Source organism: Ostrea edulis, chromosome 1 (genome assembly GCF_947568905.1).
Source record: "Ostrea edulis chromosome 1, xbOstEdul1.1, whole genome shotgun sequence".
Classification (NCBI taxonomy): Eukaryota; Metazoa; Mollusca; class Bivalvia; order Ostreida; family Ostreidae; genus Ostrea; species Ostrea edulis.
In genome coordinates this window covers 25,519,757-25,532,299 of record NC_079164.1, presented here as the reverse complement: position 1 = coordinate 25,532,299, position 12,543 = coordinate 25,519,757, and the positions used below count along the sequence as shown (strand labels likewise).

Sequence of the window (12,543 nt, the reverse complement as noted above, 5' to 3'; positions counted from 1 at the left end):
TCATTTCTAAATTAGAATTTAGTAGTCATACTAATGAAAAAGCCATATCTACTATTTATCCTGTTTTTTGAACATGATATATGCAACACTTAGTAACTTATACATGGAATATATAAACATTAAGGGGTATATACAACAAAATATTTCCTTCTGTTGATATAAAGTACATACGTGCATGAATTTGATTCCTAGCCAGACGTTAACCTGGTAGCTGTAAGCAATCTCAGTCACAGCATGCTGATCCTCCTCTGTTTCTATGGCAACCAGTTTCGCATTGTCCCCAGCACAGGCTGATCTGCATTATCAAAATATTGGTAATGTTACTCTATCCACTCTTCAAGATATTTTTTCATAGTTTCATCGGATTTTCTTTCCTTTGGAATTTCAAAACATGATAGTTTATATAAATCATACGATGAAAACTATTTGAAGTGTGTTTGGCATGAATGAAATATAATTTCCCACTAAATGGGGCACATCAAAGCTGAAGGTAACTACAGCCTTGATAGGTGGCACTTTTTGTATATACAATTTGTCAAAGTATCTGCTCTTATTACTTGAGGTTTTTTCTAGTCATAATATTGTATTTATGATTTTTTATATTGCAGTTTTTAGGATTGTGGCAATTTTGTAATGTTTTATTAGTCACAATTCCTTAGCATGAATTGCAGTATTGTGTTCTTAGTTTGTTATATTTTTAACTGTTTTATATGATTTTTTGGTATAATACTTTGTCATTTATTAGTTAATAAATGACCATTCTAATTCCTCAAACCGTGTTATGTATTTAATTGTGTCAAACAGAGCACCACCCTATCAGTTATACATAAATATAATTTCCCACTAAATAATATAAAGGTTCAAATGCAAAATTGCTTTCAATTTTGTTGCCATACATAAAATGCTTCAACACTATACGACAGACAATTAATTACATTTTTCTGCCATATATTTTATTAAACGGAAACGGTGCATTAGTGTTTCAGGAAAGTCACATTTCTATGATACATGAAATATTTTCTTTAAAACATCAATAATATGAGGATGCAATGAAGAATAAAAATCGATGATTAGATAATGATAATAAGGCCGTTATCGCTTTCCATGGACAGTTGATGATCCAATGATAAGTATCATATTTTTTTTCATAATTCTAACCACGCAACACAAACTTCTTCATACAAACAAACAAGTATTAAATTCAATCTAGAAGTATTAGTGTGTTCTTTAAAAATACATATATCTATCATTTTAACCTGATTAATGTAACACCGATTACAGTTTACGCTACATGTGTTCTCAAGACAAAATAGAAAGTATGCCTTGCTTGTAAATACATGTACAATAATTCCCCTTAATCTCAACATTGTTCGACAAGTCACATGCATAATTCTTTCTCTGAAATAGATATTAGGTAAAACCAGATAAAGTATAAATGGCAGGTTTTTCCAAATTAGAAGCAATCCACTTTCCTTGTCATGACGAAATTGCGGTTTGTTAGTCATAATCTTCTACGCTGAGTCACTGGTAATTTCATTAAAACTACACTTTTGCACCCTTCAGAAGATATTTTGCATCCTACTTAAAAACATTAAAATAAGAATAAAACGATGATAGTATCAGTAAAACGAGACATAAAACATAATGCGTATCAAACAATTGGGAGTATATCATATGAGATTGCATGAACTGGAACCTTGTTGGATTAGTATTCCTTGCTAATTTCAATGGCATACATGTATATACATAATTATGTAGGATATGTATGATATTATAACAAAACAATTTCTTGCATTCATTGTCTTCAATCTATATTGAATTTGACACCCGAGAGCATGTTCTGTGTGTGATCAATGTTTGAATCGAGGGAGGCTACTGACAAATAAGTTGGTTTGAATAGTCTCAATAGTCAGTATTTCGCAAATTTTATGTCGTTATAATAATCTAATTGGCAAATATAGCCTGTCGTTAGGTAGAATGCTAGCGCTGTTTGACGTGTTACATACCAATAGCAAGGCTGTTCTTTGCATAGTGATTTTGACTACGGATTACTCCGTTTACCTGATCAAGATATAGGGCTCACAGCGAGTGTGACCGGTCAACAGGGGATGCTTACTCCTAGGAGGCAACTGATCCCACCTCTAGTGTGTACAGGGGTCGGTGTACACTTGACTATTAATTTTGTATTCTTTATAAGATTTATTAAATTTATCACTGTTTGTTATCTACTATCAATGTGTGAATGAGAGTCATGGACACCATGTGCTTTTTCAATGTATGAGCAAGAGCTTGTTCTGCGTATAGTCAGTTTTTAAATCGATGTAAGCTACTGACAAACAAGTTGATGGTACAGGGATTTCAACAGTCTCGATTGAAGTCAGCATTTCGCAAATTCTATGGTCGTTATAACGATCTACTTCGTCAGTACAACCTCGCATTGGGTCAAATGCTGTCTGACGTGTTTCATACCGATTGTGAAGCCGTTCTTGGCACACTGATTTTGACTGCAGATAACTCCGTTTACCTTTTCAGGATATAGGGCTCACGGCGAGTGTGACCGGTCAACAGGGGATGCTTACTCCTTCTAGGCACCTGATCCCACCTCTGGTGTGTCCAGGGGTCCGTGTTTGCCCGACTGTCTATTTTGTATTGCTTATAGGAGTTAAGAGATTGATCACTGTTCGTTATCTTCACCTTACATGAGCAAGAGGCGCGGACACCCTTCAATTCCCAGACTTTTCAATGTATGAACGAGCGATATGGACATCATGTGGCTTTCCAATTTGTGAATGAGAAACATCGACATCATTCAATTTTCAAACATTAGAAACATGGACATCATGTGATTTCCAGAATTTTCTCGTTATTGTTCGACACTTTATATGTAACGTTTGGGATGCATACAGTTGTGAATGGGTACTAGAATTCGTGTAGTAACGTTTGGATTTATTGACTGGCAATAACCACGAATGAGTAATTGGAGACCTTACAGCACCTCACCATTATTGATTTCATTGAACTCGGGGTCTCTTCTCTAATAACTTGATTTCAATTACAGTATCTCATCTCTGAATGACTTGATTGAACTTACAGAACCCCATCTCTAGAGACATATATGAATTCACAGTACCTCATATCTAGTGATTTGATTGAATTTATAGCGCTTCATATCTAATGTCTTAATTGTAATTGTAATATTATGTAGATAACTTACAGCGCCTATTCTCTATTGACTTAATTGTATAATGAGAAGCTTGTGTGGTTAACTTACAGTGCCTCATCGCTAGTAACTTAATTGTATAATGAGAAGGTTGTGTGGTAAACTTACAGTGCCTCGTCTCTAGTAACTTAATTGTATGAGAAGGTTGTGTGGTTAACTTACAGTGCCTCATCTCTAATGACTTAATTGTATAATGAGAAGCTTATGTGGTTAACTTACAGTGCCTCATCTCTAGTAACTTAATTGTATAATGAGAAGCTTGTGTGGTTAACTTACAGTGCCTCATCTCTAGTAACTTAATTGTATAATGAGAAGCTTGTGTGGTTAACTTACAGTGCCTCATCTCTAGTAACTTAATTGTATAATAAGAAGCTTGTGTGGTTAACTTACAGTGCCTCATCTCTAGTAACTTAATTGTATAATGAGAAGCTTATGTGGTTAACTTACAGTGCCTCATCTCTAGTAACTTAATTGTATAATAAGAAGCTTGTGTGGTTAACTTACAGTGCCTCATCTCTAGTAACTTAATTGTATAATAAGAAGCTTGTGTGGTTAACTTACAGTGCCTCGTCTCTAGTAACTTGATTGTTGTAAAGCTTGTAGCATTTTTTGTTATGATAACTATAACCATCTTGTACTGAACATCGCACTGGCTGGTCTACAAGATTACAGGAAATGCATGATCAGAGATAAAAATAAACACTGAAACAAGGAAAACATTCATTTTGTCAAATCCAATATTTATTTGATATGTTTGAAAATATTAAAACAACAAGTATGTCGATTTCTATTTCTTTTAACACTTTTTTCTGTCTCACCTTTTGGTCTCTCGCAAACAAAATTTAACTTGACGTTGCAGTTTTTATCATTGAAGGTGCTTTCCCAGATTTCAGCGCAGTGTTCATTTTGTTGATAGTTGTTGGGTTCGTCTTGGCCCCAGCGTCTGAAATCCATCAGACATTGAATAAGAAATAGAGAGTCATCTCGAGTATCCATGAGTGAAGTAAGGAAATATCGCCAGAGTGTCACCAGAGTAAAATATCTCGGTCAACGATGATGGTTACAGAGTCTTTGACCGAAATAATCCAAACCCCGAGTTCGTTCTCCCTTATTTCACATTGATATTTGTTTTTAGATTTAACAACTATAAAAATCCTTAATTGTCATTAAAGGTGTAAAATTAGTAATAAGTCAAGATCATACACGAAAACACAAAGTGTATTCCCTTATATATATATATATATATATATATATATATATATATATATATATCCAATAATAAAAGTCAAGAAACACAAAACTCGAATAACATTTCACTGTTAGCGCTTTCAGCTTTAACAGTGAAATGTTATTCGAGTTTTGTGTTTCTTGACTTTTATTATTGGATGTATTTACTGTATCAAACACCGAATTCTTTTTTACAATATATATATATATATATATATATATATATATATATATATATATATACACTCAATTTTACGAATAGACTCTTCTTTTTAATCTAAAAAGCGCCAGATAATATTAGATGCATCATAAGACAATAATACCCGCACGTGATTGTCTTTAAATATACTCTACGTCGTAGTTGTGTAATTAGCTAAGAAGCCACATTGCAATATTTCCCACATAACATACCCTATACCATACGGTATATAGAATTGCTGCATATGTCAAGATGTATTGAATATTCTATTGGGCAAAGGTCCTTGGGTGATCCAAAACCCTATTTCATAATTGTTGATATTGAAATATATTCAAAACAATTGAGGTGATGATCCCTATATCATACATATTCCTGCTCTTGTGTATCAAAATGAAGTGAGCATTCTGATGGGCAAGTACTATGAGGTCATGCCAACCTCCAACATTGATTGTTCAAATATATTCTTGTTGCACATGATACAATGCACTGAGCACCAGGTTTTTGTTCATCGTTTTCCCACCCCATTTGCCCCTCAAAATGAAAAAGAAAATTCCGAAAACTTATTCCACATCTAAAGGACACCACCAATCATTTTTCAAAAGATGATTGGGCTACTGCATAAAATGTAAGAGGAGTTCTGGGAACCAGGTTTTTCTGTAGAAAAATGTCGTTTTTCAACCCCCGATTGGGTCCCCAGGGTGAAAATTAATATTTTAAAACCTTATTGCATGACACCACCAATTACCTTCCAAAAGTGATTTGGCTAGTACAGTTTAAAATGTAAGTGTAGTTCTAGGAGGCAGGGTTTTGTAGAAAAACGTCGCATTCTATCCCCATTTGTCCCAGGGTGAAAATGAAAGTTTAGAAACCATATTGCACATCTACAGGACATCACCAATCATCTTCCAAAAGATGATTTGACTATTGCGTAAAATGTATGAAGAATTCTGGGAACGAGGATTTTCTAGCAAAAACATCATTTATTACCCCCCCCCCCCCCCCTCCCAAGTGGAAAATTGCATACCTACAGGACACCACCTATCATATTTTAAAAGATTAATTTGTTACTACTTAAAATAAACACGCGCTCAGTTATACCTAGAGCTCTAAAAAAAAGTTTAAGGAAGAAGAACGTGTGACAAACGGAAGGACGGACCAGGGTAACAACAATATACCTAAACTTTTTTAGATTGATTGATTGATTGTATGTTATTTAACGTCCCACTAGAGAATTTTTCACTCGTACGGAGACATCACCACTGCCGGTGAAGGGCTGCAAAATTTAGGCCTATGCTCGGCGCTTATGGCAGTTGAACAGGGAGGGATATTTATCGTGCCACACCTGCTGTGGTGCGCAGCCTCAGTTTTTGCAGAAGGGCCGCTCCATTTAGTCCCCTCTTACGACAAGCAAGGGGTAGTGAGGACCTATTTTAACCCGGATCCCCATGGGACTTTCTTTAGTGCGGTTATGATTATTGATTTCAAAATATCTAATAATCTTTCTATGCACTCTGTGATCAAAAATATCCCCAAGCTTTTTTTTTTATCTTATTTTCATGAGTATGCAAAACACTAAAATAAATTTCACTTTCGAAAATCTTTAATCTATCGTGTTATGTTATGGTCATCAGCACCCTTGCACCCTCGCATTTAGACCAACAAAGCGACGGTACGTGAATACGAGTGTAGAGAGATAGGAGAAAGGCAGTGAGAAGGCGAAGAGCGGCAACAGTATTCGGCATTGATCTCGCTCTTTCTCCTTTGAATTCTTACTCCTTCGCTTTGTCGCCCTCAAGCTAAGGTGACGGAACAAGAGGGGGGATGATATCTTAACTGTGCGATAAATGAATCAGACATGAATCAGTTAGTTATTTGCTACCAGTCACCATTTTGCGTGGTCGTCTAACAATTAAAAACAACATAGCCTCCTTAGAGTAATGATGAAATTCCATTTCTACTTTCCCCTCTTTCGAAATTACGTTTTATATTGCGTGTGTTAGTAGCTTTGCGGTCTATAATACCAAGAAAGTACAATACATTTTCTGAACTTAGTTGAGCTTTGCCATCTGAAATGCCGTATCAAAGATCAAAGATCAAGTTCTATCGCTGTCTACCAAAGGGAATTGTACAGTTTGCTGTATTTTGCTGTTATTAAGTTAAGTTTACATTTGCCAATGTACATCTTGGCTAAATTACAAATTTATATCTTGCTACTTGAAGTTACATGCATGTTAGAGAGAATCTCAATACTTATATAATTAAGTTGGTATCATATTTGGCTCCCTGAATTATTAAAAAATGAAGTACATGTTGAATCATACCTCTACATTACAACATTCTGACGGAGATACACTTGTCTCAAAAATAAACCGAAACTTTGAAAATGTGTCACATTTCTAATACATTAAAGTAGTGTAAAAAAAAAAAAAAAAAAAAAAAAAAAAAAAAAAACCACAACAGTACTCTTCTGAAGAAACTCATGTGACATTTATTCATTTATTATTGTTCAGAAGAGTAGGGGGTTGATATATATGTGTTTATTTGACGGGATGATGCCGTAAATCACTAGTACTATACGCGTCATGCACTAACTCTTAAAGATCAATGTATCGGCGTTGCTCACATGTACGACTCGTTGACCGGTGACAAGTCCGTCCATATCCACTGAGATGGATTATCGGCTTTCCTCTTCATTCCTACCCACCACTCCTGAACGCCAGCGAGTTGCGCATCTTTGGTCTGTAGTATATCCAATATAATTGTCTGAAAAAGTATATTCAAACATAAGAGCTTATGAATAAGTTAACTTTGGTAAAACTTTACTTTTCTCTCAATCAGTTGATATTGCATGTGTGGTGTCTTAGACATCCGCAATGTTTATTGTCAACGGAGTGTGTCAAATATAACAGAAGTATCATAGAAGTCAATTTTACCCGTATGTCTTATTGTAATAAGTATATGTATATATACACTACCCACCATAAATAAGTATACACACAAGCTTTTTACACATTTTGGCATGAAATATATTCAATAAAAGAGAGCTGAATTCACTGTGTATAACTTACAATTTATCTCAGTAAAATAATCAGTTATGGGTACAACTTCAATATATGTGAAACAATAATGGACATTCAATGTTTTTGGCGAAGTCTGTTAAATTGTGATATTGGTTTATTTACTGTGAAAAATCAAAGGGTCTTGTAAAAGTACACATCAAATACACAATAATATGTATTAGTAATTAATTTGATATGGTTTCAAGTTGAAGGTTTGCATAATAGCTCTTTTTAGAAAATTGAAAATTTCAGAAAATGAGGTATTTTGATAAGAAACAAGGATATAAAAAGTTGAAAGTCTAGCGTCATTTATTTATATGTAAGAGCTATGTATTTTGCATCGAAAAATCTATATCAATGATGTAACCCATATCTTATGCATGCGCATGTAACTTATTTTGGTGAGTGTATACTTATTTATTTATGGTGGGCAGCTGCAAGCTTCATAATGAATAACATTCATAGGTTTTAAAAGTGAGACAATCTGGACAATTATTAATTCATTTTAGCCTGGGTACATACATGTAACAGATCGCATGTTTATTTTCTTCCCATAATGGTACATGTAAAATTGTTTCTTTAAACACGGAGCAAATTGAAGACGACAACCAAACGAAGTGAAAGCCTGAAGTGAAATTAGACCTCCCCTGTCTGGTTTCTCAATGACACAATATCGATGACATCTTAAATGATGACACTAAAGCCTTCTGAATCCATCACACCGTCATACTGCACATTTTAAATTTATATACAAAAAATTTACCGGATGGCAGTAGCTAAACAATTTACAATATGACAACTTCCACCCGCTATATTCAATATTTACAATGTGATAACTTCCACCCGCTATATTCAATATTTACAATGTGAAAACTTCCACCCGCTATATTCAATATTTACAATGTGACAACTTCCACCCGCTATATTGAATATTTACAATGTGACAACTAATTCCACCCGCTATATTCAATATTTACAATGTGAAAACTTCCACCCGCTATATTCAATATTTACAATGTGACAACTAATTCCACCCGATATATTCAATATTTACAATGTGACAACTAATTCCACCCGATATATTCAATATTTACAATGTGAAAACTTCCATCCGCTATATTCAATATTTACAATGTGAAAACTTCCACCCGCTATATTTAATATTTACAATGTGACAACTTCCACCCACTATATTCAATATTTACAATGTGACAACTTCCACCCGCTATATTCAATATTTACAATGTGAAAACTTCCACCCGCTATATTCAATATTTACAATGTGACAACTTCCACCCGCTATATTCAATATTTACAATGTGACAACTTCCACCCGCTATATTCAATATTTACAATGTGAAAACTTCCACCCGCTATATTCAATATTTACAATGTGACAACTTCCACCCGCTATATTCAATATTTACAATGTGACAACTAATTCCACCCGCTATATTCAATATTTACAATGTGAAAACTTCCACCCGCTATATTCAATATTTACAATGTGACAACTTCCACCCGGTATATTCAATATTTACAATGTGACAATATCATAATATACTTTTTATGATGAGGTGAGCCAAAAGAGACTGCACACACACAGAGAGAGAGAGAGAGAGAGAGAGAGAGAGAGAGAGAGAGAGAGAGAGAGAGAGAATGAGAGTTATTATATATACATGTACATCCAAAATCGAAATAGATACGTTTCGAATTCATTTTATTTAACACATTAAAGTTGAATTGAACATATTTTATTGTATGAATATACAAAGGGATTAGTAACAAGTTCTAGTAACTCGGACATTATTAAAGCTGGGGGGAGGGGGTGTTAAAGATGTAGTTCTAAGCGGTATGGAACATTAACAGAGATAAATACCTGTACATTACTCATTAATTTACAAACATATTCCAAATTAGTTATCATTCAACATGAATTTTTTGTTCACGATATTTGAGAATGACTGCAATATTCAAATGTGATTCAGGAAATCTAAATCCTTTTATCACAACAAATGTGCACCACTCTCCAAACCCCCATTTGTCCACGAATGTTTTGAATTATGATTCGGCTATCGATTGAATTCAAATCTTGCGATATGCATATTTTCTTTCGCTAGTTTACGCGCCATTATGTGTGACGTCATATGCGCCCTCGGGTTTGAAAACATCTAATAGCCATTTCATAAACAGATTAGATTTAATCGACAAAAAACCAATTATCACGGTAACGGCTTGTAAATAATAATGCATTAAGATGTTTTGTGCCGTGCTCGGATGTACTATTTGTCTGTAGAAAGGATTTAGACTGAGTATTTTTAAATTTTTCGAAGGAAGGTATGAGAAAAAAGACGTGGATAATTTTTTTGATTGAGCAAGAACTTTACCTTAAAAAACACACCCAGTCACCTTTTCAAAACCCGCTTGGAAAGGGACCCTGATAAACTGCGAGAAAATGGATATATCGAAGCTATATGCACTGGTAGGCCTATAGCATACATTCTGTTTTGCTCTTCAATATTCAATACACACCCGGATCAACTGACCTTCACCTTGTAACAACATAAATATTGACGATACAATGTAACTGCTACCAACTGGTAGATTTACACACACACAAAAATTAAAGATACAAAATAATTGAACTTTTAATTATACAAATAATAGAATATTGTATTTCCTAACTTTAAATTGAATTATAAAATTATGAACTCGTAGCATCTTGAGTGCGTCAGTATAACGCCGTGCTCCCACTTCGTACTTCCTAAAGACGTGCAGATCACAATTCAAAAATAGTAATAAGAGTGCTTTATCAAAATAAAATAATGTGATTACCACTTTAAATTTGAATATTTTTATTGATTTGTGTGTGTATTGTCTTTTTCTTACTTTCCGAAATGCACTCGTGACAATAGCTTGGCATAGGGCCTATAGTTGTCAACAATTTAACGTATCATAATTTGTCTAATCCAAAAATAAATAATGATTGCACTGTTTATTTTAGAAAAACAGCGCCAATTACAGATGTATAAAGGAATAACATCATCAAACAGTTTGTAGACAACGACCCATATAAACATTATTTACTCACAATATTGCCGATTTCATTTTTTTTCAACTTTTATTACCTAGTACAAGCAATTCATTCCTTTTCAGTTGTCTACGTTCGCTTAGTGGTTTGTTTGTTGTTGTTTTTTTTGGTTTTTTTTTTTTTTTTTTTTTTTTTTTTCCCCATACCTGCTCCTTTGAATCTTTGATTTTGACAAGATCGGCATCCATACTGATGCACCGGAGGCGTGCATCCTCCCACGATCTCGTAGTGGCGGATCCATAATAGTAGCAGCTGTTACTACCAGGGGGTGAGCTGAAGGAAAACGGGCACTTGGAACAAAAACCTGAAGAGGGGGTGAAGATGATAAAGTTCAATATTCTTACAAACTATTAAAATATGAAAACTTCCACAATTTAGTCTTTCGTCCAACAATCTACGGGCAAAATGTATGACCGCTCTCTTTTTTCTTTTTTAGAGAGAGCGAGCCGTGGCTTGAGACGAACCCTGATTCACTGAGTTGTTTAACTTGCTGATACAAAGCTCTACGCCCACTTTTTTCCTCACTGAAAACTGTCACATAAATAACCTAAAGTCAGCCCTGTATAATACGTCCAAATTTAATTTCAGCCAGCACTACAGTGTAGCAAAACAACCTAGGGATCATTGTTTTGGATTTATCAATCAAAGTTTGTTTCTTAATGCTCAAGTAGTCTAAATCATAGCGTGTCCATATTTACATTAATTCCTGTGCAGGCATAAATCTAACCATTTTAGGATCATGTAGCGGGATAACTCGCCCACGTTATGAAAACCTTTCACAAAGTGAGTATAAACCAAAATAAACTTACCAAAATGTCCAAGAAATGCAAATATCACACATAAATGACGCGTAACAGTCATGTCCAATGTTTTGGGTTTTTTCTTCATGTAGTTGAATTCGACCTCTCTTAGCGCTAAGAGGGAAGTCAGCGCTTATTGATAGCGGCGGCAATATAAAAAGAGATCAACTTTAACTTTATAATTGGTACTTCAAGATGCTAACTAGATCTCTATCGTTAATGTATGTATTTAGTATTTCTAAATGTATATCCGTACTTGAAAGATCTTCATACACAAGTGTATCTGTCATACGGTAGTCATTTGTCTATGTGACATTCTTTAGAATAATTGTTTTCTCTCTCTCTCTCTCTCTCTCTCTCTCTCTCTCTCTCTCTCTCTCTCTCTCATCTGATACGGTCGCCACCAGATGTGTCTTCTTGTAAGGTTGACCTGGAAGTTCCATGGAAAGGCTTTTCAAATCATTCAATAAAATAAAGTAGTAGTACTTCATACTATTCATTGAAATACCTCTGTGAATTCATCAAACATGGGTCAGAACAAACACTTAAGAGCACAGCAGAATTTACTCAAATGACAATGATGCAACCATTACGTCATCTTTCTACTAAAGAAAGTAAACATGCCCTAGAATAATCTAGGTCACAGGTGTCAATTAAGTGCAAGTAATACACAACTTAACATCTAACTCTAGAACAATCTAGGTTATACATGTAGGTGTCAATTTCAGTGCAAGTAGTACACAACCCCCCCCCCCCCCTTTAAAAAGGTTTGAATGACAATGAAAACTCAAACATACAATGTATATCAATCAAAGCAACAACAAAATAACAAAACATACTTAAGACACTCTTGATAAGACATCTGCTATAACATTGTCTCCGCCTCTGAGATGTTTGATATCAATATCATACTCATGCAATAATAAACTCCATCTTGTGAGTCTTTG

General features: G+C 34.5%; 1 protein-coding gene across 3 annotated transcripts in view; it reads right to left on the bottom strand.

Annotated features, from left to right (window-relative positions):
• LOC125663806 (macrophage mannose receptor 1-like) overlaps nucleotides 1-11,754 on the bottom strand; it is a 47,043-nt gene extending 35,289 nt beyond the window's left edge. Inside the window, exons 1-6 of one of the 3 annotated variants that reach the window (XM_048896182.2) lie at nucleotides 11,606-11,754; nucleotides 10,943-11,100; nucleotides 7,270-7,409; nucleotides 4,039-4,163; nucleotides 3,782-3,878; nucleotides 172-295 (exon numbers count right to left, since the gene is read on the bottom strand). In XM_048896182.2, coding sequence (XP_048752139.2) covers nucleotides 172-295; nucleotides 3,782-3,878; nucleotides 4,039-4,163; nucleotides 7,270-7,409; nucleotides 10,943-11,100; nucleotides 11,606-11,684 — 723 coding nt within the window. In that variant the 5' untranslated portion in view covers nucleotides 11,685-11,754. Of the gene's footprint in view, nucleotides 1-171; nucleotides 296-3,328; nucleotides 3,344-3,781; nucleotides 3,879-4,038; nucleotides 4,164-7,269; nucleotides 7,410-10,942; nucleotides 11,101-11,605 lie in introns of those variants that run through there. The other 2 variants (XM_048896183.2, XM_048896184.2) reach the window with 2 other exon arrangements.
• Between the last annotated feature and the right edge of the window lie 789 nt (nucleotides 11,755-12,543).